Source organism: Balaenoptera acutorostrata, chromosome 4, assembly GCF_949987535.1.
Source record: "Balaenoptera acutorostrata chromosome 4, mBalAcu1.1, whole genome shotgun sequence".
In the NCBI taxonomy this organism is placed as follows: domain Eukaryota; kingdom Metazoa; phylum Chordata; class Mammalia; order Artiodactyla; family Balaenopteridae; genus Balaenoptera; species Balaenoptera acutorostrata.
Genome location: NC_080067.1, coordinates 24356567 through 24382233, shown reverse-complemented (window position 1 = coordinate 24382233; position 25667 = coordinate 24356567). Strand labels below are relative to the sequence as shown.

The window sequence follows — 25667 nt, the reverse complement described above, 5'->3', positions numbered from 1 at the left end:
TGCTCTGGCCCCTCTTACAACCAAAAACCTGGCACAACACCTTGTAGGCCTCTTTGGATTTTGGAGGTAACATATTCCTCACGTGATGTGTTACTCCAACCCATTTACTGAGTGATCTGAAAAGGCAGTAGTTTTGAGTGGGGCCCAGAACAAGGGAAGGCTCTGCATCGGTCCAGGCTGCGGTGCAAGCTGCTCTGCCATTCGGGCCACAGGATCCAGCAGATCCGATGGGGCTTAGACTGTCATGGCGGGTAGGGATGCTGCTTGGAGCCTTTGGTGGCCCCTGTAGGTGAATCATAAGTCAGGCCCTTAGGATTTGGGAGAAAAATCCTTTCATCCTCTGCAAATAACTACTTTCCTTTTAAGTAATAACTCTTGGCCTGCTACGGGGCCTGAGTAAAAGGCTTAACGGTGGACCACAAAGTTACCATGTGACCTGAATTACCCGTCATGAGCTGGGTGTCATCTGACCCACCAAGCCATAAAATTGGGTGAGCAGAGCAGCACTCTGTCATCAAATGAAGGTGGTACATATGAAATTGGGCCCAAGCAGGCCCTGAAGGCACAATAAATTACATGAAGCAGTGGCCAAATGCCTGTGGTTTCCCACTCTTGCTGCACTACCTTCTCTCCCTCAGCCTGCACCTGTGGCCTCATGGGGAGTTCCCTATGATCAATTGACATAAGAAGGGGAGACTTAGGCCTGATTTACAGGTGGCTCTGCATGATCTGTAGGGACCACATTAAAGTAGACAACTGCAGCACTACAGCTTCTGTCTGGGACATCCCTGAAGGAAAGTAGTGAAGGGAAATCCTCCCACTGGGCAGAACTTTGAGCAGTGTACTACCACTCCACAAGGAAGGAAAGGAAGAGAATGTCTAGAATACAGGACATCCCTTAGGGCATCTCTTAATATTGCCATGCCTTGTGGTAAAGGTCAATGGAAAACTCCAACAACCTGGTCTAGGCAGAACTACTAATGGCCCAGACCCTTCAGGAATGAAGATTTGGATTACCCCAGCAAGTAAAGAACCAGGACCAGCTGAGGTGCTTGCTGAAGGCAAACATAATTAAAAAAAAGGTAATGGAAGAAAGTAGTGATAAATACCAGCTGTGACCATATGATGACTTATAGAAATGAGGATTATAATTGTCATGTATATTTCCTCCTTATTTGGTTATGAATATGTTCACATGGGTGTATGTGTGTATGTATATATTTGTAAATACATATATATATATATATATATATATGGCAAATATCTTTGTTTTTTTCCTGCTCTTATTCTCTTATCATATAATGACTTTATGTCATCATACTTGAGTATTGTTATTTTTATATCATAGTTTTTAAGTTACAGGGTATCAAGGAGAAGAGTAATCCTCACGTTAGGACTTTACCTCCTCTTCTGGCAAAGGGGTTAGGATATTTTTGGTTGTACACAGCACCGTTGTATCATGTTAGGTGATCCATGATCTTGTTATTGTCTTTATTTGGAGATTAAATACGGTTTAAGGCAAAGTGTATGGGTGCCAAGTTGACAAGGGGTGGACTTGTGATGGTTAATTTTATGTGTCAACTTGACTAGGCCAGAGGGTGCCCAGATAATTTGGTCAAACATTCTTCTGGGTGTGTCTGTGAGGGTAGTTCTGGATGAGAGTAACATTTGTAATGGTAGACTGGGTAAAGCAGATTGCCCTCCTCATGGTGGCTGGGTCTCATCAAATCAGTTGAAGGCCTCAGTAGACCAAAAAGGCTGAGGAAGGAGGGACTTTCTGCCTGCCTGACTGCCTTTGAGCTGGGACATCAATTATTTTTCCTGCTTTCAAATGTTGAACTGAAACATTGGCTCTTCCTTGGTCTCAGGCTTGAGGGAATTCAGACTAGAACTATGCCATTGGCTCTTCTGGGTGTCCAGCATTGCTAACTGCAGATCTCAGGACTTGTCAGCCCCTGTAATTGTGTGAGCCAATTCCTTATAATAAATAAATACACAGACATTTGCACACACACATACACATCCTATTGCTTCTGTTTCTGGTGAACCCTGACTATATAATATAGTATTTATTGTTTATATTCTTTTTATTTTCTGTATGTTTCAAAATTTCCTTGTTGAAAAATTGGGAGAAAAAGTAATTCAAATCTCAGTCAAAACTTAAATCTCGGGCTTCCCTGGTGGTGCAGTGGTTGAGAATCCGCCTGCCAATGCAGGGGACACGGGTTCGAGCCCTGGTCTGGGAAGATCCCACATGTCGCAGAGCAACTAAGCCCGTGAGCCACAACTACTGAGCCTGCGCGTCTGGAGCCTGTGCTCTGCAACAAGAGAGGCCGCGATAGTGAGAGGCCTGTGCACCGCGATGAAGAGAGGCCCCCGCTCGCCGCAACTAGAGAAAGCCCTCGCACAGAAATGAAGACCCAACACAGCCAAAAATAAATAAATAAATTTATAAAAAAACAAAACAAAACAAAAAAACCCTTCAATCTCTCATCCAGTTCAAGGCTTCTACCTTATGCTTACTTTATCTCATGTCTGACCTGTACTTCTCCAAATAAGCAGTGTGGCAAGCGGGTGCGATCTGTTTCTTTATTCTCATTGCTCCCCTCCGCTCCTAGTCCTCTGCTCTATCTAGCTTCTTCCAGGTTGTCAGTGAGGGTGAATGTTGAGTGAGAACACAAAGCAAAAGGGTAGAATCTTTCTTGACTGGTGCTGGTATAATCTAGCACTGGTACCCTTTGTGTGGCTAATGACCAAATACTGCCTGTTTTTCTCAATCACGGAATGTGTGTGTGTATGTGTGTGTGTGTGTGTGTGTGTGTATGTGCAGTTATTTCCTCCCCGCCAACTAGGGACCTTGGCAATGTACCATTCATTCTGTGGGCAATGCATTTTCCAGCTGACCTCTTATGAATCCCTCTCCTCCTCTTGTTCAAGTGACACTCCCTTAGGGTCCTCCAGCTATAGGTAGTTTTTTTTTTTTTCCATGAAAGCAAAGCTTGACTGTCTTCCAAAGTGTCCACTTGGTCACAGGGTATATTCTTACCACCATGTAAAAGGGCAGGCTTCTCTTGTTGCTGCCTCCTCTTCTTGCTCTATTCTATCTTTGTCTTTATATACGTATCAGTTTATTTTTGCTGTGTAACAAACCTTTCTAAAACTTAGTGACTTAAAATAACACCCCTTTAATATTATGGTGCTTGGACAGCTGGGCAGTTCTGTTGATTGCAGCTGGGCTCCCTCATGCATCTGCAATCTGGTACAAGTCAGCTAAGTGGCTCTGGAGTTGTATTAGAGTGATTGGGTTGACTGGGTTATGTGTCTTTCATCATTCACCATCTAGCCTGGGCTGGTCCACATGGCAGCAGAGCTCAATGGGAGAGAGCAGAAATAATCAAGGCCCCTTGAGTCTTGGGCTTCAAGCTGGCACACCATTACTTCCTTTTCTGTATGCCAAAGCAAGGCCCAAGATTACCCCAGATTCAAGGAGTAGAAAATACTCTACCTCTTGATGGGAGAACCTGCAGTGTCATACTGCCAAGGGGAGAGGGTATAAGGAAGAGTAATAATTGCAGTAATTTTTGCTAACAGTCTACTACAAGGTATGGATACATACTGCTAGACATGTATGTAATCCCGCTTGGTTCACTACCACCCTCATGGAATGGAATTGTGCTATGACCTTCTGGCACTCAGCTAATATCAGCTCCCTGATCTCTCTTAGGAGTTCTGCTGCCCTCCTTAATCTTTGGCGTGAGGCAGAGGGAGAAGAAGGACTATGTTCCTGTGCTCATTAATAATTTAATGAAGGGGAATTAATTATTTTTTTCCATTAAAATGGAATTCAAAGTAGAGTTTAAGTATAATAGAAGCAAAACATTGAAATGCATGTATTAAACCAAACAACAGCAACAACAAAACTGTTTGTTAATAAGCATCGGAAATCAAATTCTCAGGAGACCTGTAGCTTTCTATGGGAAGAAAAGAAAAATAACACAGCATTTTTCACTCACTTGTTCTGTACAGTCCTTTGAAAGACACTTGTTTTGGTGAATCCTGTCCAATGAATCTCTAACTCGGTAATGATGTTACATTGATATGTAAAGCACTCCTTTAACATATATCACTTTGATTGGACTGTGATAAACATTTCAACTAAAAACACTGTCTTTTTTAAAGGTATTAAGGAGCATCAATTCAATTATTCACAATCCAAGAGCTCCAGTAATAATTTATAAACAGAGCAAAGGAGGAGCCCAACATTTTAATAGAGATCTTGTTCAAGATTGTGGATTTGAGCATCTTGTTCCTATAATAGAAATGTGGGCAGATCAACTGGCTTCCTTAAAGGTAAGGGGTTGAATATTCTTTACAGGCTTTGAAAATCTGTAGGAGTCCATGGGCTTTATATACTTTTATTCTCAAGCAAAGTTTTATATTTGGTGTGCTTTTACCATAGACTTTTTCTTTATAATTGCACCTTACTGATGAAAAATGTTGGTTAATGAAAGTATCGTTATGCTCTGACTTCCTGACTTTTTTTTCAAATTCTGGTGGCGCTTACTGTTTAATACATTTATTTGGCACTGAATGTGTTGCCTTGAATTGCTAAAATAAATAACTGCCTTCTTACCAAATGAAAAATTAAAGATATTAATATGTGAGGACTGGGTACTAATTGGAGAGTGTTAAATAAGTGGAGGACTAAAATAAGAAGTTGAGAAAAGTAGAATTTCCTGTATTTCTTTCTGTATTCTAGAGTTGCACTGTCTAATACAATAACCACTAAGCCACATGTAGCTTTTGATCACTTGAAATGTGACTAGTCCCAACTGAGATGTGCTACAAGTATAAAATTACACACCAGATTTAGAAGACTTATTATGGAGAAAAATAGTTAAAATATTGATTATCTGTTAAATGATAATATTTTGGATATATTGGGTTAAATATATTATTAAAATTGTCACCTATTTCTTTTTACTTTTTAAAATGTGGCTACTAGACAATATTACTGTGACACACATTACATTCCTTTTGGATGGCATTGTTCTAAAGGGCCAAGCACTGTGCCATGCACATAGTAGATGCTCAGTAAATATTTGTTTATTGATTGACCAGTCTTAGACTTCTAAACTTCCAGGAGCCCGGCCTCTTGTGCACAGTTTTAAATAGATTAGGACAACATATCTAGGCCAGGAAAACTAAGTAGGCTGTCATGAAAATCAAGTCGAATTACTTTAGGCATCCTTTCGAATTAAAAACTTTCCTGGAGATACATACTATAACATGGATGAATCTTGAAAATATCCTAAGTGAAAGAAGCCTGTCACAAAAGGCCGCTTATTGTATGATTCCATTTTTTTTAATGAAATGCTTGGAATAGGCAAATCCATAGAAACAGAAAGTAGATTAGTAGTTACCCAAGGGCTGGGAGCAGGAGAGAACGGGGAATGACTGTAAGTGGGTACAAGGGTTTCTTTCTTTTTTTTTTTTTTTTAACATCTTTATTGGAGTATAATAGCTTTACAATGGTGTGTTAGTTTCTGCTTTATAACAAAGTGAATCAGTTATACATATACAAGCAACCGCATGGCACAGGGAGATCAGCTCGGTGCTTTGTGACCACCTAGAGGGGTGGGATAGGGAGGGTGGGAGGGAGGGAGGGTTTCTTTTTGGAGTGATGAAAATGTTCTAGAGTTGGATAATGGTGATGATTGCACATCTCTGTAAGTAGTCAAAACTACTGAATTGCACATTTAAAGAGGATGAATTTTATGGTATGTGAATTACATCTCAGTAAATCTGTTATTTAAAAAATCAAAGGCAAAATATTAAGGACAAGCTTATTTTTTATTCATCAATAATTCAAAATAATTACTTAAATAACATATGCTACTAATAAATAACATATAATTACTTTAAACATCCAGATTCCAGATAATCAATATATATATATGTAAGGCCTGGAGAAAACTAATTTAACAGACTTTTTCTAAACTGATAATGGTATTTTTAAAAAAATAATGATGATCGTTAATATATATATTAAAACTGCTTGGATAATTATATTTTATTAGCATTATTATGAAAACTTTAAAAATCAGTAATAGCATATTGTTTCTTTCGTAAAGGATTTGTATAAGTCCTTGAAAATACTATCTGCAGGACTGGTGCCTTGGCATAATTTAAAGAAGCAGGATGAAAATGAAGGTGTCAAAGTTGAAGATCTGTTGTTTATAGTAGATACCATGTTAGAAGAAGTGGAAAATAAGGAAAAGGTAATACTACCTAATACTTACATAAATGTTCACATTTTAATGTATTCTTTATCTTAGAAACTAATAATGATATGGATATAGATATTCTACTAGAACTCTATTTCTCTTTTTAAAGTTTTTATTAAAGATTTGGAATAATTCTAAGATGTAAACTATCTTTCTTTTTCTTCCTCTCTTTTGGGCAGGACAGCAATATGCCAGACTTTCAAATTTTGCGAGCTATTGTTTCTCACTTCCAAAAATTATTTGATGTGCCTTCTTTAACTGGAGTCTATCCCCGAATGAATGAAGTTTATACTAGGCTTGGAGAAGTGAACAATGCTGTGAGAAACCTCCAGGAACTCTTAGAACTAGGTGATGACCCTTTGTCATTTTTGGCCCCCCATTTAAGAATTATTATTAATAGATCAACAAAAAGTAGTTAAAAAATCAAGGCTAACTGAAGCATAAAGTGTTTGATTTAATGATTTTGAAAACTCTCTTTTAAAATATCCTATCCTTTTCTCTTTTGCAGATAGTTCATCCTCATTGTGTGTGCTGGTGAGCACAGTTGGAAAATTGTGTAGGCTGGTTAATGAAGATGTGAATGAACAGGTTATGCAGGTATTGGGACCTGAAGACCTCCAAAGGTATTTATTTTGAAAAGGTTACAAAGTATCATCCAGAATGTTTGGAGTGGTAAAATTAAAGCCTTTCAAAACTTCATAAGTTATTTACCTTTCCTGTTTGAAATAGCATTTTTTAAAATAACTTGACAATCTAAAATAATCTCACACCTTAGGGATGGAGAGAATGTCAAGTATTTTCAAGATAAAAGTAGACTCTAGGGCCTATAGGTTTACATAGGGTGGGTCAGGACTCCAGCATTATTGCTGTAAGCTTGTTCCCAAATTATATATGGAGAAATTCAAACTTTATTAGCAACTTCATGTGAATTCAGAATATATAAGTCCAGTTTTTAGTACAATACCATCAATCACTGATCACTAAATAATCACTAAGAGTATGTGTATTATTTGATGAGAAGATGTTAAGGATTTTTTTAAAAAGCTAGGCATCTCCAACATAAAACCTAATGTTTTTTTAAAATATTGAAATGTTATAGCTATACTCTTCCTCCCTTCTTCCCCAGATTTTATAGCTACATATGTTCTGCAAGTTTTCCAAGAAGAACCCTTACCTGACACTTGAGTTTTCTGATACTTGATGCTTTTAAAAGGAATGTATGTCTCACCATTGGTCTTTTTCTCCTTCCCACAGTTTTACTGATTACTGATACTTATTCTTAATGTTTAATAGAATACAGGATATAAAAGCCAATTCTTTTTAGAAAATGTTATAAAAGCATGGTCTCTTAAGAATCCTCAAGCTAAATAGAAAGTTCCTATATTAGGAATGTTATATAGATTTAACTTTAGAACAGATGATTACACTGAAAATAGAATTTTTTTTTAGAAAAGTGTTACTAGATGAACAAAGAGCTGAAAAAGGACGGATTGCAGTAAATGATCATTAAACTTATATTTAAATTAGCAGGACAATTTCTTTCCATTTTGAAATGTTCTATGTCCAATGAGATGCAAGTTGGAAATTCAGTGTAAACTGCATTTTTTTTTAAAAGCATTATCAACAAACTGGAAGAACATGAGGAATTTTTCCCAGCATTTCAGGCATTTACTAATGATCTACTTGAAATCTTAGGTAAGATCTTTGTTGGCGGTGGTTAAATTTTGAGTCTCAAGATGTCAGTGGGTTTGAGGAAACAGTGCTCCTTAGTATTAGTATTAGTGTTTTTACCCAGAGTGGTAGAAAGTGTCTGCAAACCACTAACAGTTCTGGAAACAAACTTCTAACTTGCAGTTAAAGTCGGTTGGGATTAGTCTGCAGAACAGAGAAGCATATATCCTTTAAGGAGCTGGGGGTGCCTTTGTTTTAGGACCTTAAAATGAGAAATGACATTACTCTGGCTAGGCCCAGTGTAACCTTGACTCTGTCATTGGCAACGAGAAATGTCCTTAGAATTTATGATCTTGTAAGGTGTCTTTTTTTTTTCTTCTTCCTCCTTCTCCTTCTTTTTCTTCTCTCTTTTTTTTTAAAGATAGTTCCTACTTACTGTGTTTTTTAGATATACAAATTAATTTCCTTCTCAGGTGGTGAGAAGTAATATAAAGTAAACATCTGTAGAAAGGAGATAAATTTATAAATCTATAGAAGGGAAGAGATACATTTTACACTCTTGGTCAGATTGAGGGCTTCGTCAGTAGTAACATCTCTTAAAGGGAAAAAAAATGTAATTAGCTTAGGAATCATAGGCAAAATAGAGACCCAATTCTCTTTAAGTGTGATTATATATGGCTATAAAAATAATTTATCTTACGGTTAAGAACACTTTTAGGGAATTCCCTGGCGGTCCAGTGGTCATTAGGACTCTGGGCTTTCACTGCCGAGGGCGCAGGTTCAATCCCTGGCGGGGGAACTAAAATCCCGCAAGTTGCGCAGCATGGCCAAAAAATCACTTTTTTAAAAAGGTTAAAGTGATTTATTTATTAATGAATTCTTTTTTTTTCCGTATAGCTCATTTGAAATTGAAAGTGTTTTTTTGTTTTTGTTTTTTTTTGTTGTTGTTGTTTGGGAAAGTGTAATTTGAAAGTTTAACTTGAGATGTGGAATTGTATAAATGTGTTGCCTTGTATCTCAAAGAGCCTTGTTTCCTGCAATAATATGATTTTACTTGCTTTGGGGTAGCAATTAACTTAAACAATGAGTTTCGTGTCATTAATAAACATTTTAATAGGTGTGCTAGGAACACTTATTTCAGAATCCTTCTATAGAAACTTCCCCTCAGATATGATACTCAGCATGGTTCATGGGGGATCATTTGCTTCAATTCAACGGGTGTGATTTTAGAATGCGGGTCAGGGAATAACTTGATCTTTGTACCTTACCACAATGTAAGATGTGAACCAAATTCTCTGCTGTAGATTTGCTGATATTTTTTTCCTTTCCTATATTTTGATAAGTGGATTCAGATAAGAATTCTGACTGAAGTCAGGAGCTTAAACATCATGGGTCATGTGTTTTGGCTAAAGGAAGAACCATCAAAATCCAGCTAAACATGGAGGGAGAGATGGAATCCAAGGAATCATGTTTTATGTAAAGGAAATGAGTTTATGAACAGTGACCTAGCAGAATAATCTAGAAAAAAGTGGTGAGAATTTAGAGAACCTGCCACTGGGGCTTACCTTAAGTAGGGCTGGAGTCTACATAATCAGAGAAAGGACCTTCCTTAGGGGTTAGGAGCTTCCAGATGGTGAATTCTAACTTAGGCTGGTTGGAAGAAGATAGTCTTAGGAAGAGAAGTCAAACTCAGAAAGAACCTGGCAGAGAAGAACCTGAACTATCTGGTAGGCTGGACCAGGCTAAGCTCTATAATACATTGCATCTGAGATTTTACTCTGAGACACCTCACACCTTTTATTAGGTAGATAGGCTTCATCCTAAAAGGTAGACCTAAGAGCCATCCTACTAATGAGAAATCTTTGTCATAAAATTAGGACAGGACTGTGTTCCAAGAGAAGAAATCCCTAAGTCCTTAGATGGGGACCCATGAGAGAGAGCGCCTCTACTGGGGATTTCACCATGTAGGCTCACCCATGTAGTTAAAGAGGCAGTAACATAATATCATAAATGTCACTAGTAGGATCTGTTCATAAGAACACACTGCTAATGAGATTAATATCAGAGTCAGAGGATGCTTTTGTAGGTATGTGGTAGCTGTTACCCTTTTTTTTGCCCTGTGAAGCATCTCTGTCTGAATCAGTGATACACTCATCACCACTATTGGAGAAAAGTTTCATGTGCATGAAAGCACTAGTGATGTTGCCTTTGTGTCTGAGGTTTGCCTTTGCATAGAGATTCTCATTTCATCTGAGCCTAACAGTGGATAAAGCTATTCTTTTATTATTTTTGTTTTTCTGTTACAGAAATTGATGACTTGGATGCCATTGTACCTGCAGTAAGGAAATTAAAAATACTTTCACACTGAAAACAAATCATTTTTACTGTGTAAATTGCATTCTTAACATTCTAAATATTTTGTAGGATTGATCTTACTCTGAGACAAGGGTTATAAAATGTATATACTCTCAGAATTCACCCCCTTCTTTCTGTTGAGTCGTTCTCCATCCATATAATTTTTATTAACTTTGAGATTCTTTTACAGAAAACGTTGCTAAGTTTAATTACTAAATTAACTTTAGATCCTTTAATCATTTCTTAAGCAATTCTTGAGTGCTTAAAATGTAAGACTGTTTTAAAGTACAGTGTGTAAGAGAGAAACTCAGGGAGAGAAAGTGCAAGTAATAGAAAGGTTGCATTTAAGTTCAGAGTTTTTTGGCCTGGGAACAAGGAATGCCAGTGGCTGTCTTTAGTCCAGCCCTCAGGAAGCTGTTGCTTTCCTGGCAAGGAAATGGCACATTCTATTAAGATATCCCTCACGACACTTGCCCTTTCAGAGCAGAAGGAACAAAAGGAAGAAGGAAAAAAAGTTTTATCGTGTTAGGGTAGGAAATGAATTATGAGGTAAAATAGATGAGTACATGTGAGTCTCTCACAAAAAAGTGTCCTTTTTGCTATCTTGATGTGATGTACCTTTTATAAGGGCATGATAAATAAAATTTTTGTTAAGAATTTCCAAATGTAAGTGTTCTCAGTGACTTACTTGTATTCCTCACAAAAAATGAGTCATATTCTCTTACTAGGCTGAGCCTTCCTTGGGCACCCTTCGTGGTTCACCCTTGCTGCGTTTTACATAAGAGCAGCTTTCTTGATGCTTTCTACTTATTCTCTGTTCTCCATATTCATTCTGATTTTCTTAAAGGACAGGTGTTCGGCTTCACATCCATGAGTACGGGCCACTTTTGGTTACTGCCGCTCCCTCACGCACTACCCCCGCCTTTATAAGTAACGGGCCTAGGAAGACTTCTCAGTTATTCTTGTCCATTGCCATGTAGAATATTGTAAAGAATTTCCAGGAAGCAGCATAGTGGAATGCAGAGAGTAATGTCAAAAGATAAGCACCCAGATCTTTAGTGTGGTGACCTTAGGGATTACACTTAAGATAATATCTTAGGTTTTTTCTAGATTTAAAATTCTTTGTTTTGTTTGCCTACAATTACATTTCTAAATACTAGCCCACAATTTGTGAAAGAACCTGTGTCTTCGAGGGTTGGGTAGAAAAAGTATTTGGATATTCAGTAATGTAAATGCTCTTAGTTGATTAGAATACTCCAAGAAATTGTTATGACCCAGTTTGGAAATCCAACAATTTTTGAAAGGAAGAAATACAGTTTTTTAATTCAAGTATAGTTAGTTTACAATGTTGTATTAGTTTCTGGTGTACAGCGAAATGATTCAGTTATAGATATAGATACAGATATAGATATATATACACACACATATATATATACACACACATATTCTTTTTCATATTCTTTTACATTATGGTTTATTATATGACATTGAATATAGTTCCATGTGCTACACAGTAAGACCTTGTTGTTTATCTATTTTATATATAGTAGTTTGTATCTGCTAATCCCAAACTCTTAATTTATCCCTCCCCCACCCCCTTTCCCCTCTGGTAACCATAAGTTTTTCTATGTCTATGAGTCTGTTCATTAATAAGTTCATTTGTGTCATATTTTAGATTCCACATGTAAGCGATATCATATTTATCTTTGTCTGACTTACTTCACTTAATATGATAATCTCTAAGTCTTATCCATGTTGCTGCAAATGGCATTATTTCATTCTTTTTTATGACTGAGTAGTATTCCAGTGTGTGAGTGTGTGTGTGTGTGTATAACATCTTCTTTACCCATTCATCTGTCAGTGGACGTTTAGGTTGCTTCCATGTCTTGGCTATTGTAGATAGTGCCGCTATGAACATTGGGGTGCATGTATCTCTTCGAATTATCATTTTCTCTGTATATATGCCTAGGAGTGGGATTGCTGGATCATATGGCAACTCTAATTTTAGTTTTTTAAGGAATCTCCTTAGTGTTCTCCATAGTGGCTGCACCAATTTACATTCCCACCAACAGTGTAGGAGGGTTCCCTTTTCTCCACACCCTCTCCAGCATTTGTTATTTGTAGACTTCTTAATTACTGCCATGCTGACTGGTGTGAGGTGGTACCTCATTATAGTTTTGATTTGCATGGAAGAAATATAATTTTTAAATTATGTTAATCTAAATTTTGTCAGCTAGTTTAAGAGCCTGTGGTTAACTCTTAGTTTAAAACAGGGGTTTTCAAACTCTTCCTCAGAGGCCTAGGAGTTTTTTGGAGGGCCGCTGAGAAGGGACAGTGCTGCTAGTAGGAAGAACATTAGGCCCTCTCTATCAGGTGTACTTTTATCCAGTTTTAATTATCTAAAATATAAGTACTGCAACCATTGTTTAAGCTCTTGATTTTTTACAATTTTATTGATGTATAGTTGACATATAATAAATAGTGCATATTTAAAGTATACAATTTGATAAATTCTGACATACATATATACCTGTGAAACCATTACCATGATCAAAATAATGAACATACCCATCATTCCAAAAGTTATTTCTTTGCCCTTCATGATCCCTCCCCAACCCCACCCCCATCCCTAGACAACAACTGATCTGCTTTCCATCACTATAGACTAGTTTGCATGTGATGGGATTTTATATAAATGGAATCATACAGTATGTTCTCTTTTTTGTCTGGCTTCTTCCACTCAGCATAATTATTTTGTGATTGTGAATGTTGTTGGATTTATTAACAGTCCATTCTTTTTAATTGGTGTGTAGTATTCCATTGTATGAATACACCAAAATTTGTCTATCCATTCACCTTTTGATGGAAATGTAGGTTGTTTCCAGTTTTTGACTACTACAAATAAAACCACTATGAACATTCATGTTCAGGTCTTTGTATGAACATAAACCTGATATCCATTGTCTTGAAAACTATTGTTTCGTATTTTTTGGTTTTGGTTTTGGTTTTGGTTTGGTTGGTACAGGTAGAAGTGTAAATTTTCTTTCTGCTACTCTGTCCTGGTTAAAAGTGGAAGTGTAAGTGTATTATCTGAAAACATGTAGGGTTTCTTATGTTGTCTTTTTATTATTTTTTTTCTAATTGTATTGCATTGTAGTCAGAGTACATGGTCTTTTTGGTACTGAATCTTTGGGATTCATTGAGACTTTCTTTGTGACTTTATTGTGATGAATTTCCACATATTACACATGTGCTTTAAAAAGTCCAATCTTTAATATATACATGTATATACATATACTTACATATATGTATATATTGTGCTATTAATATGTTGTTTAAATCTACTTCATTTCTATCAATTTTTTTGTCTGTCTGGTTTGTTAGTTTATGAGAGATACTGAAATCTCTGGACTTGTCAAATTTTGTTTTCTATATTTTGGGCCTATTTTATAAATACTTATAAATTCATAGTTGATAATATCTTCTTGATTAGTATCTCTCTTGATCACCTGTGCTTTTTACCTTGAAAGCAATTTTGTCCTTTTAATTAATAGTTGCCGGAAATTTCTTTTCCTTCTTTTCTTTTTCATTTATTTCACTAATTTTTAAAAAAAATTTATTTATTTTATTTTTGGCTGCGTTGGGTCTTCGTTGCTGCACACAGGCTTTCTCTAGTTGCAGCCAGCAGGGGCTACTCTTCGTTGTGGTGCGCAGGCTTCTCATTGCAGTGGCTCCTCTCATTGTGGAGCACAAGCTGTAGGTGCACGGGCTTCAGTAGTTGTGGCTCGTGGGCTCTAGAGCGCAGGCTCAGTAGTTGTGGCACACGGGTTTAGTCGCTCCATGGCATGTGGGATCCTCCCAGACCAGGGCTTGAACCCGTGTCCCGTGCATTGGCAGGAGGATTCTTAACCACTGCGCCACCAGGGAAGTCCTATTTCACTAATCTTTTTTGTGTGTTACAAAATATAACACATATGCTAAGTATGGTAAAAACCATAAATGTCAAGTATAATGAATGATTATAAAGTGAACACCCATGCAACAATCAAGAAACAGAACATTCACCAGCACTCCAAAAGGCCTCCCCCACATACCATATGTGCCTTCCCCCATTAGCCTGACTTATGTTAATCACTTACTTGTTTTTTTTAAATAGTTTTGCCAGTTTTGTGTGTACGCCTAAACCAAGATAGTTTAGTTTTGCCTGTTTTAGAACTTTATAAAAATGGAATCATATTGTATATGTTCTTTTTAATTCTTCTTTTGTTCAACATTATGTTTGTACTATTCATCTATGTTGTTGTGTGTAGGTCCAGGTAATTTGTTTTCATTGGTGTCTAGTATTCCTCTATGAATGTTCCATAATCCATTTGTCTGTTCTACTAGGGATTGGCATTTGGGTTGTTTCTAGTTCTTGGCTGTTGTGAGCTACTGCTATGAACATTCTTGTATGTGCATCCTCATTCACTTGTGTGCAGGTTTTCTAGAAGCAATATCCAAGAAGTAAAATTGCTGGGTCCTAGAGTAAAACACATCTAACCATGTGAATGGAGCCTCTGGGGTTGTATAGTGTGCAAATTTGATAGAGAATGTATATTTCAACTTTAGAAGAAAATGCCAAACTCTTTTCCAAAGTGGTTGTACCAATTTATACTCCCACCATTAATGTATGAGAGTTCCCACTTTTCCATATCTTGACCAATTTTGGGTAAGTCAGATTTTTTATTTTTGCCAGTATAGTGTATAGAGCTCTTAGTGTGGGTTTAATGTTTATTTTCCTGATTACTAATGAAGTTAAACATCTTTTCCTTTGTTTATTGGCCATTTGTATTTATTTTTTGAAGTGCTTGTATGTATCTTTGGTTCACTTTTCTATTGGACAGTCTGTCTTTTCCTATTGACTTTTAAGAGTTATTTATATATTCTGGATATGAGCTATTTGACAGTTATATGTGTTGCAGATGTATTCTTCCATTCTATGTCTTCTTTCCATTTTCCTCTAGTTTCTTTTTATGAACTGACAAACTTAATTTTAATATAGAGAGTATAGTTAAAGATGTAGAGATTTATAGTTAGTGCTCTAAGTGTCTTATGAAATCTTTCTCTAGTCACAAGTTGTAAAGTTATTCTCTTATATTATAGCTGTACAGTTTTGCCTTTCACACTTAGTCTAATATACCTGGAGTTGTTTGATTTTTTTAATGTGGTGTAAATAAAGGACCATTTTACATTTTCCGTCATAGATACCCAATGATCTCAGCACCATTTATTGAAAAATCTATTTTATTGCCCCTCTGCTCATAGTGCTACGTCTGTCATGAATTGAATATCTGTGTGTGAATGGGTCTGTTACTGGACTCTCTTTTCTATTCTTTTGGTCCAGTTGTCTCTCCCTGCACTAGTACCCCACTGTTTTCATTATTTTAACTTTAAAATAAACTTTGGTATCCAGTTGAAGGCTTCCCACCCTTTGTGTTTCCATGTGTATTGAATCTGATTATCAAGTTACACACACACATGCACACACACTACATATTGAGATTTTTTTTTCATTAAACATAGGATCAGTGGGGAAAATCAGCATCTGTAATGTTGGGTCTTCAAACTCCAAATACAGCATAGCTCTCCATCTGGTTAGATTCACTTTAACATTTCTAATAAAGTTTCATAATTTTCCTGTAGGGATTATTGTTGGATGTATTCATAGTATTTGATCTTTTATACATTTATAAATTATCTTTTTAAAATTTCATTTTCCAACTATTTCAGGAACAGAGAACTAAAATTGATTTTTAAATATTAACTTTGCAGTTGGCAACCTTGCTAGAAACTCTCTGATTAACTCTAGCAGTATATCTTTAGATTATTTTGGATTTTTATGCTCATGATCATATCATCTGTATATAACAACAGTTTTGGTCAGATATACCTGTTTTTTCTTGCCCAACTACATATGCCGCAATACAGGGCTGAGTAGAAGTGGTGATAGGAAGCAGCCCTTTCTTATTCCAGATTTCAAAAGGAAAGCATTTAATGTTTCACCATTAAATATGATGTTTGCTACCATTACTATAAACAGATCTAAACGACCCTTGAGTATATCTTTTTCATCCTTTTATTTTCAACACTTCTGTGTGTTTGAAGTGAACCTCTTGTAAAGAGCATATAGCTGTACTTTTTATTTTCATGGAATTTGACCCCCTTGCAGGTTTTACTAGTGGGTTTATTGTGATTACAAATATATTTAGAAGTCCTTTGCCTATCTTCTTTTGTATTTTCTATTTATCATATTTTTCTCTGCTACTTTTTTCTTTCCTATTTTTGGGGGGGTATTGAATTTCTCTTTATTTTTTTTCTTCTTCACTACTGATTTGGAAGTTTTATATTTCAGCTCTGTTGATTTTTCTATTGTTACTCTATTTTATTGGTTATCTTAAAATTTTTAATATACACTTAGTCAAAGTCAGGAGATAGAAACTACATTGCACAGGTAGCCTAACAGGAAAAATTTAAAACAAGAATGGCTAACTAGTAACGGTAGTTACCTACTAAAAGGGGAGAAAAGAAGACTCTAAGGGGTATGCAGTAGCGACTTCAGAAAGCAGATACTATCCCCCAGGGATAAAGGAGAGTGAACAAGGAAGGAACTTAGAAACTTAAAAATTGCCTTCCCACTAGGCTGAGATTTAAACCTTTGAGTAGAGGTCTGGCTGCTATAGGAACAGGCAACCAACTTGTGGCAAAGAAACTTGCCAGAGGGTGCTGGATGGTGCTGAACCATGAAGGCTGTATTTACGTTTGCAAAGCCCAAGGGCGTGAGTCAAGAGTAAACTGTGGCGGTGCTTAGGTAACCGAGGACAGCCCTCACACAGCTAGGAAAAAAGCACCTCAGTAGAAGAAAGAAAGGCCCCTTCTTCCCACTCTGGCCTTGCAGTGTCTCTCCAGTGCCCTCAATTGGCAAGCCTAACCTCAAGCCCCCTGGCAAAGGAGAGGAGGCTGTGGGGTCTCTAGTATCAAAGCAGGGCAAAGATGGGTTGATTTGGAGCTGAAAGGTAATAAACTAGTAACTGCCACATACTTATAATTAATTTTTAAAATAGAAAACTATCTTTAATTTCTTAAATAAGGAATTTAACATTCCTCTGAACCAGCTTCATGGTCCTTCTTAGATGTCAGTACTAGCATTTCAGTGCCACTGGCTTTTTGAACCCAGTTTTTGCAAACATTTTTGGTTGCTTGATTACTTGTTTATATTTCTTAAACAATTAAGACTTACTTAGGTTTGCCAACGTATTTTACAGATTTCTTTGCTCTCCGTTGTTGCCCACATGCCACTTCTGCCTTAATGTTACATTTTCCTTCTTGCTGAAATACATCTAGTGGCCATTTTTCAGTTGGTATTCCCACGTGCTTCATATTTTTTAAATTGGTTTTGTTTTTATAGTTTTTGCCTGTGAGCTTCCCTTTAGTGGGAATTATCTGCTGCAGTGGTCCAACATGTGCCCTAGGTGGTCATGACAACCCTAAGGGCTAGTTTTGTGGTTGCCTCTGTCAGGGCTTCACATGGTTCCAGGTTCTAAACCAATTCTCACATTAGTTTCCAGGTGTGGAGGTTTCCACACCAAGTCAGTTGTGTGTAACTTCAGACCCCGTGGTCCTGTAGGAGAGAGTAGGTGATTGTTTCCACCCACTGCTGACAACCAAGTCCTTGTCCTCATTGGCAGCAAAGGCATTTTCTAATGACAAAACTTTTCAGGCTCCTGTGCCTTACACAGTAGCTTTGCCTTCTCTCTGGTGTGTGCTAAAATTCTGGTTCTCTTCAAAACACCCCCTTCAACTCCTATACCCTGCTGTAGATTTTCTCTTTGGATCATCACCAGAACTTTACCTGTGTTACTTTTTCATCAACCATGTTTAAAATAAATGTTGTTCATGGTTTAACTAGGTTTTCTACGTGTTTGGAAGAGGAAGGATAGGTTTTCACTTGTCTGCTTTGTCTGCCATCGTGCTCGGTAGTTGTTTTAGGGTTGCTAATATTCAGGACGTGATATATGATACATTCCCTTCTACTCCTCTGGCACTTTATCATTTTCAAGGAACTTGTCTGTTTAGTGAACATTACAATGCCACTGTGAGGTAGATAGGACAGGCATCAATTGTCCCATTTTATTATGAGAATTTGTCACTGAAAACAGCAGAAACAAATTTTATTACACGTCGGCCATGTACTTAGCATAGTCTTGGATGATGGGGGCGAAAATCAATTCAAGTAGCTTCTAGGTCAATTGGAGAGTAAACAGAAACATTAAATACCAAACACAGTACAGGTAGTTGCTTAGCGTATGACCTTAGTAGATATTTAATAAACATTTTAAAAAATTAAATGTTACATGGCAGGGATTTGCTAAAGTGAAAAATGTACAGTGTTGATAGTAGATGCTCTAGGTCAGGGGTCCCCAACCCCCGGGCCACGGACCGATACTTCTCCGTGGCATGTGAGGAACCAGGCTGCACAGCAGGAGGTAAGCGGCAGGTGAGTGAGCGAAGCTTCATCTGTATTCACAGCCTCTCCTCATTGCTCGCATTACCTCCTGAGCTCCGCCTCCTGTCAGATCAGCAGCAGCATTAGATTCTCATAGGAGCGCGAACCCTACAGTGAACTGCGCCTGCGAGGGATCTAGGTTGCGTGCTTCTTATGAGAACCTAATGCCTGATGATCTGAGGTGGAGCTGAGGTGGTGATGCTAGCGCTGGGGAGCGGCTGCAAATACAGATTATCATTAGAGAGAGGTTTGACTGCACAGAGACCATAATAAATCAATTGCCTGCAGACTCATATCAAAACCCTATCAGTTGGGTATAAAATGGTAATTCACTATTGTTTAGATGTACGTTTCTCTGATTACTTAGTGCAGTCAAGGCATCTTTTCATGTGTAGCCCGCATTCAGATTTCTCTTCTGTGAATTGCCTGTTGTGGAAAAGTATCTTCAAAGTGACCCTTAGCTTCTTCTACAATGTGAGGAAATTATAATGAGGAGGGTATAAAAATGTTAAGGACTGCTGCTAACCAATGACTGAGTTTTTAAATACTTGGCCAGGATAAGAGTAGTCTCTCCTATTTTTGTAAAGCTATGATTCATTCTCCACCCCACTGCAATCTGATTTGTGCTTCTGCTATTTCTTTTTAAAGTGGAGCATTAAATGTAAACCAACCCTTTCTATTTTTGTCAAGGTCTAAAAACATCCGTTTAGAAATATGAATACAATTAACCTGACATTTGCAACAACAACAACAAAAAAATCCCTATCAGTGAGTGGCAAGTGAAAACAAGCTCAGGGCCCCACTGATTCTGCATTATGGTGAGTTGTATAATTATTTCATTATATATTACAGTGTAATAATAATAGAAATAAAGTGCACAATAAATGTAATGCTCTTGAATCATCCTGAAACCACCCCCTTCCCCGCCCCAGTCTGTGGAAAAATTATCTTCCATGAAGATAATTCCATCTTCCATGAAACCGGCCAAAAAAGTTGGGGACCGCTGCCCTAGGTGGGGGGAGAGGCCCTTTCAGTGTGGGGTGGCTTAACGGAGGAGGTGGGTTTGACATGGGCCTCTAAGAGGTGAGTAGGATTAGTAGGCAGGATATATTTGGACTATTCTGGAACTGAGCATCTGCACATGAATAAGGTAGCAGAAAACTGGAGACCTGATTATGTTAGGTCTGAAACACAAGAAGTGGGCTTGAATTTTGTAGAAAGCAGGAAATAATAATTTATAAGTGAGAGTAACATGACAAAAACTTTGTTTTAAGATGTTACCATTCTGCAGAAAAGTGGCAGTGAAGGCAGTGGTAGGGAGAGGAAACTGATGGCAGGGGGTACTGCCTGAGTAGATAAGTGAAAAGAGGAGGTGACTCGACAACAGCTCTAGGAGTGTGAGAAAGGACAAGAATATGTGGTTTTATAAAGTCTGAAATGCAAAAGAGGCACTTGTTTAAATATACAATTTACATATTTTGCTTTTAACATGTTGTTTAGGTGAACCAGCCCTCTCTTAGAAGAGTGGAGCAGAGTTCCCAAACCTATCTGAGAGAGATACAGAAAGCCCCTTGTTCTCTGGCACTGACACTCGGCAGCAGCCTCCAGTGCTCTATGGGAGTGCAGACGTAGACCTGGGTTTGAAAATCTCCTTGCATTTTCCTATGGAAATAATGCCAAATGCTAGAGTTTGGTCCCAGGCCATCCCACACTGGAGTACTATCACTAACATTGTTGCCATCAGGAAAGTACATTTTAGTTCCAAATCAGATACATGAACAAACCTCCAGGCAGAGAAGTACCAGAGGTGGCAGCCAGCAGGGCTTAGGTAGAGCTAGCTCTTGGCACTTTTTGGTGGATCACTTTTTAGTCCCATAAAAGAAGCCTCCTCCCTTGGTCAGTCACTGCCCAGGAATACTGATAGCTGCTCCACAAACAGACCTCCCTCACCCTCTGTGTCTGAGACAGGACCCTTTTGGTGCATACATTCACGCGAGTCCTAAGTCAGTGAAAATTCACCACTGAGGTTCTGATAATTTGTTAGGCACAAATATGCCGCTTGTTTATGGATTTAAACAATTAAATCCAATCAAGAAAGAGTAGTTCTTGCTTCTACATGTGTTTACCTCTTCCTAATACTATCAAGTCATGCAGTTACATTGCACACAAGAATGTGTGTGTGTGTGTGTGTGTGTGTGTGTGTGTATATATATATATGTATGTATGTATTTTTTTTAAATGGCTGCTCTGATTTAAGTTACAAAATATACACATGTACACATTTAAAAAATAAAGATGTTGTTGTTCATCATCAACTTCTGGGCTGGCCATCTGGAGTCAGCGCATACCTGCAAGACAGTTGAGTTTGGCCTTGTGTTAGTATTGAGAGTGTGCTGTGGCAACACCAGGACAGGCGGCCTGATCCGCCCCACCTGGGCCTCTGTGGGGCCAGCAGAACCCACCTCAGTAGGCTGGCTGGCCAGGGTAAGACGAGAGCTTACAGAGGTCCTTTAGGTAAGCGAAACCTGTAGGCAGTAAAGCCTTAAGTACAGGTGATAATGTCTCCTTGATAAACAAAGGCGCTGATATGTACTGAAAAGGGAAGAACTTTGGAGAGAGAATATGGGCAACTGTCTGAGACAATGTCTTGAGTAGCAGATTTAATGTGATAAAATGAAAGGGCTCACTTACCACTGTGAGAAGCCCTTATTCAGATCTTCTTTTGATAAGTCAATCAGTACCTAAACAAACACAAATAATCAGTTCCCTTCCCCAAAACTGCATTAAATGGAAACACATTGGGATAAATGAAATTGATCATAAAAAGGGCCTCCTTGAGTTTTGAGCAGGAGCTCTTTTTCCTTTGGCTTTCAATATGGAACCTTTCCAGAAGGACAGTACTGACACTGACCTCAGTGTCCTGGGAAAAGGTGAATTGCTGTTTGCGGTTGTACCTCAGAAATTTATTTATGAATGTGTTAGAGAGAACAACTTGCCTTTACTCATGAACTGATCCAGAATTTTAAGCAAGACACCATAGTTTCCTTAGTAGTAAAAATGGGGATATCATCACGTACTTCACAGAAGTGGGCTTTTAAAAATGAGTATAAGAGGTGTTTATTAAAATACAACAACTACAGAGTGTACAAATATCATTCTTTTTTGTCTCTCCGTGGCATCTTCCTGAGGATTATATTTCCTTTACTTCTAACTTTAAGTAAAATCCCATTCACCACAAAAATCTTGACATAATGAGATCCAAGCTTCACACAATGCTGTATTTATCAAAACAATACTTAATACCATAGTAGAAGTTCACATACTTGTGTAGTGATGAACTTGGATATTCAAGCTTGTTAAAATAGGGTTTATTATATTAATTTATATACTTCAGTTTCAAGAGTATTTTTTAAAAAGACACAAAACAAAAAGCCTCCCAGTGAGGCTATACCTTCCTTGAAGTCAGTTCTGGTAATAGCCAGATGATCCCATCAGAATTTCTGCAAGGGTGTGTTCCACCAGTGAACTCCAGTTAGCTACCAGGAGGGAAAGAATACCAAAAGTCCCTTTTGTACTTACTTTTCCTAGCTCCTTCCTTCTGTGTGAGCCAAGTGGCCTACTGTTTTTCACTGCGACGTCTAGTGACCTCTTCTTTACTTCATCCAAGGGAAGAAAAAATTCAAATCTTTAAGGAGCAAAAAGTTAGGAAATGAGATTTATATATTTTAATCATTTTCACTGAAAATCTCAAGTGTTCATCCATTTTCCTACCTTTAAAACAGAAGATACAGACTATTGAGAAGAGCATCTAGAACAGTACTGGGTTACAGCAGATACTCAATGCATCATTGTTATAGATAATCACTGTCCTGTGTTATATTCACAAACCCTGGAAGTGTCAAGAGGCTGTTTGCTTCTCTGAGAAGTTCCTTGAACTGTCGTGCTTTGGGGTTTGCTTCCTTCCTTCTCTGACTCTACTCTGGTTGTCACTCTTTCAGCTGCCCCTTCTCTCTCTGAACAGTGCCAGCTAAGGGCTAGGATGCTGAATAATTAGGTTTGCTGGAATTGCATGGAAAACAGTGGCCTTTTCCCACTTACGCCTGTGGAGTAAGGCAGAGGAATCTTAGTATACAAGCTTTGTTGTGGACTCATAAGATGCCTCTGGACTCCTTACTTTTCTGGTTTAAAAAAAAAAAAATCTTCAAATTTTTTTAATTGAGTGAAAGATTCTTTAGATTCTATAGTGCTTCACACTTTTGAAAAGTTTGACACACATGATTCAATATAATCCCATAATATCTTTTAATTTTTTAAATTGAGATATAAGTGACATGGCATTATTAGTTTCATGTTTACCATAATGATGTGATTTGGATATGTTGTGAAATGATCAGTCTAATTAACATCCATCACCATACATAGTTACAAAAAAAATTTTTTCTTGTGATGAGAACTTTCAAGATCCACTCTCCTAGCTACTTTCAAGTATGTAATACAGTATTATTAACTATAGTCACCATGCTGTACATTATAACCCCATGAATATTAATTTTATAACTGGAAATTTGTACCTTTTGACCCGTCATCTATTTCACACACACCCCAACCACCACCTCTGGCAACCACCAATATGTTCTCTATATCCATAAGCTCGGGTTTTTTTGTTTGGTTGGTTTTTGGCACTTTTAGATTCCACATATAAGTGAGATCATAAGTAATTATCTTTTTCTGCCTTATTTAACTTAGCATAATGCCCTCAAGGTCTATCCATGTTGTTTCAAATGGCAAGATTTCATTCTTTTTCATGACTGAATAATATTCTATGGTATATATATATACCACATTTTAAAAAATCCATTCATCCATCAGTGGACATTTAGGTTGTTTCCATGTCTTGGCTATTGTAAATAATGCCACAGTGAACATGGGGGTACATATATCATTTTGAATTAGTGTTGTTTTATTTTGATAAATACCCAGAAATGGAATTGCTGGATTGTATGGTAGTTCTATTTTTGATTTTTTGAGGAACCTCCATGTTGTTTTCCATAGCAGCTGCCCCAAGTTATGTTCCCACCAGCCATGCCCAAGGGTTCCCTTTTCTCCACATCCTCACCAACACTTGTTATTTCTTTTTGATAATAGCCATTCTGACAGGTGTGAGGTGATATTTCATCATGGTTTTGATTTGCATTTCCCTGATGATTAATGATGTTGAGCATCTTTTCATGTACCTACTGACCATCTGTATGTCTTCTTTGGAAAAATGTCTGTTCAGAGCCTCTGCCCATTTTTTAATCAGATTGTTTGATTTTTTTGCTGTTGAGTTCTATGAGTTCTTTATAGATTTTTGGATATTAACCACTTTTCCAATATATTATCTGAAAGTATGTTCTCCCATTTGGTAGGTTGTCTTTTCATTTTGTTGATGGTTTCCTTTGCTGTGCAGAAGCCTGTTAGTTTAATGTAGTCTCATGTAGTCTCACTTGTTTATTTTTGCTTTAGTCGCCTTTGGTTTTGGTGTCAAATCCAAAAAACCATTGCCAAGACTGATGTCAATGAGCTTAACCCACCTATGTTCACTTCTAAGAGTTGCAGAGTTTCAGCTCTTACTTTCAAGTCTTTAGTCCATTTTGAGTTAATTTTTGTGTCTAGTGTAAGATAGTGGTTGAATTTTATTCTGTTGCATGTGGCTGTCCAATTTTCCTAACACCACTTATTGAAGAGACTGTGCTTTCCCCCATTATACATTCTTGGCTCCTTTGCCATAAGTTAATCAGCTATACATTTGTGGACAAACGCAATCTACAGATTCAGTGCAATCAAAATTCCAATGGCATTTGTCACAGAAATAGAACAAACAATCCTAAGATTTGCGTGGCACCACAAAAGAGCCAAAGTAATCTTGAGAAAGATGAACAAAGCTGGAGGCATCATGCTCCCTGATGCCTCCAGGCATCAAACTATATTACAAAGTTATAATAATCAAAACAGTATGGTTCTGGCATAAAAAGAGACAGATCAATGGGACCGAATAGACAGCTCAGAAATAATAATGTTTAACATTATTAATTCTTCCAATTCATGAGCATGATACATCATTCCATCTGTTTGTGTTGTCTTCGATTTGTTTCATCAGTGTCTTATAGTTTTCAGAGTACAGGTCTCTTACCTCCTTAGTTAGATTTACTCCTAGATATTTTATTCTTTTTGATGCAATTGTAAATGGATTTTCTTAATTTCTCTGATAGTTTGTTGTCAGCATATAGAAATGCAACAGATCTCTGTATATTAACTTTGTATCCTGCAATGTTACTGAATTCATTTATTAGTTCTAATAGGCTTTTGGTGACATCTTCAGGATTTTCTTTATAAAGCATCACGTCATCTTTAAACAGTGACAGTTTTACTTCTCCCTTTGGATTCCTTTTTTTTTTTTTTTTCCTTGTCTGATTGCTGTGGCTAGGACTTCCAATAATATGTTTAAACCTGGTAACAGTGGGCATCCTTGTCTGAGGGTAGTGCTTGTCTTGTAAAATGAGTTTTGCAAGTGTTTCCTTTTCTGTATTTTGGAAGAGTTTGGGGATGACTGGTGTTAATTCTTCTTTGAATATTTGGTAGAATTCACTAGTGAAGCTGTGTGGTCCTGGACCTGTTTGTTGGGAGATTTTTGATTACTGATTCAAACTTCTTACTAGTAATCAGTCTGTTCAGATTTTCTGTTTCTTCATTATTCAGTCTTGGTAGGTTGTATCTTTCTAGGAATTTATCCTTTTCTTCTAGGTTATCTAATTTGTTGGCGTATAACTATT

At 37.4% G+C, this 25667-nt stretch overlaps 2 protein-coding genes across 9 annotated transcripts in view; one reads left to right on the top strand and one right to left on the bottom strand.

Annotated features, from left to right (window-relative positions):
• Positions 1 to 10959, top strand: part of CEP70 (centrosomal protein 70) — an 81210-nt gene extending 70251 nt beyond the window's left edge. For all 7 annotated transcript variants that reach the window (XM_007170324.3, XM_057545280.1, XM_007170325.2 and 4 more), the window contains 6 exons: positions 4180 to 4350; positions 6135 to 6281; positions 6467 to 6635; positions 6796 to 6910; positions 7903 to 7982; positions 10265 to 10959. In XM_007170324.3, the coding sequence (XP_007170386.1) occupies positions 4180 to 4350; positions 6135 to 6281; positions 6467 to 6635; positions 6796 to 6910; positions 7903 to 7982; positions 10265 to 10326 (744 nt within the window). In that variant the 3' untranslated portion in view covers positions 10327 to 10959. The remainder of the gene's footprint in view (positions 1 to 4179; positions 4351 to 6134; positions 6282 to 6466; positions 6636 to 6795; positions 6911 to 7902; positions 7983 to 10264) is intronic.
• Positions 10960 to 18972: 8013 nt separating this feature from the next.
• The window catches only part of ESYT3 (extended synaptotagmin 3), a 49527-nt gene continuing 42832 nt past the window's right edge, over positions 18973 to 25667 (bottom strand). For both annotated transcript variants that reach the window (XM_007170333.2, XM_057545742.1), the window contains exons 21-23: positions 22435 to 22540; positions 21547 to 21596; positions 18973 to 21203 (exon numbers count right to left, since the gene is read on the bottom strand). In XM_007170333.2, the coding sequence (XP_007170395.2) occupies positions 21167 to 21203; positions 21547 to 21596; positions 22435 to 22540 (193 nt within the window). In that variant the 3' untranslated portion in view covers positions 18973 to 21166. The remainder of the gene's footprint in view (positions 21204 to 21546; positions 21597 to 22434; positions 22541 to 25667) is intronic.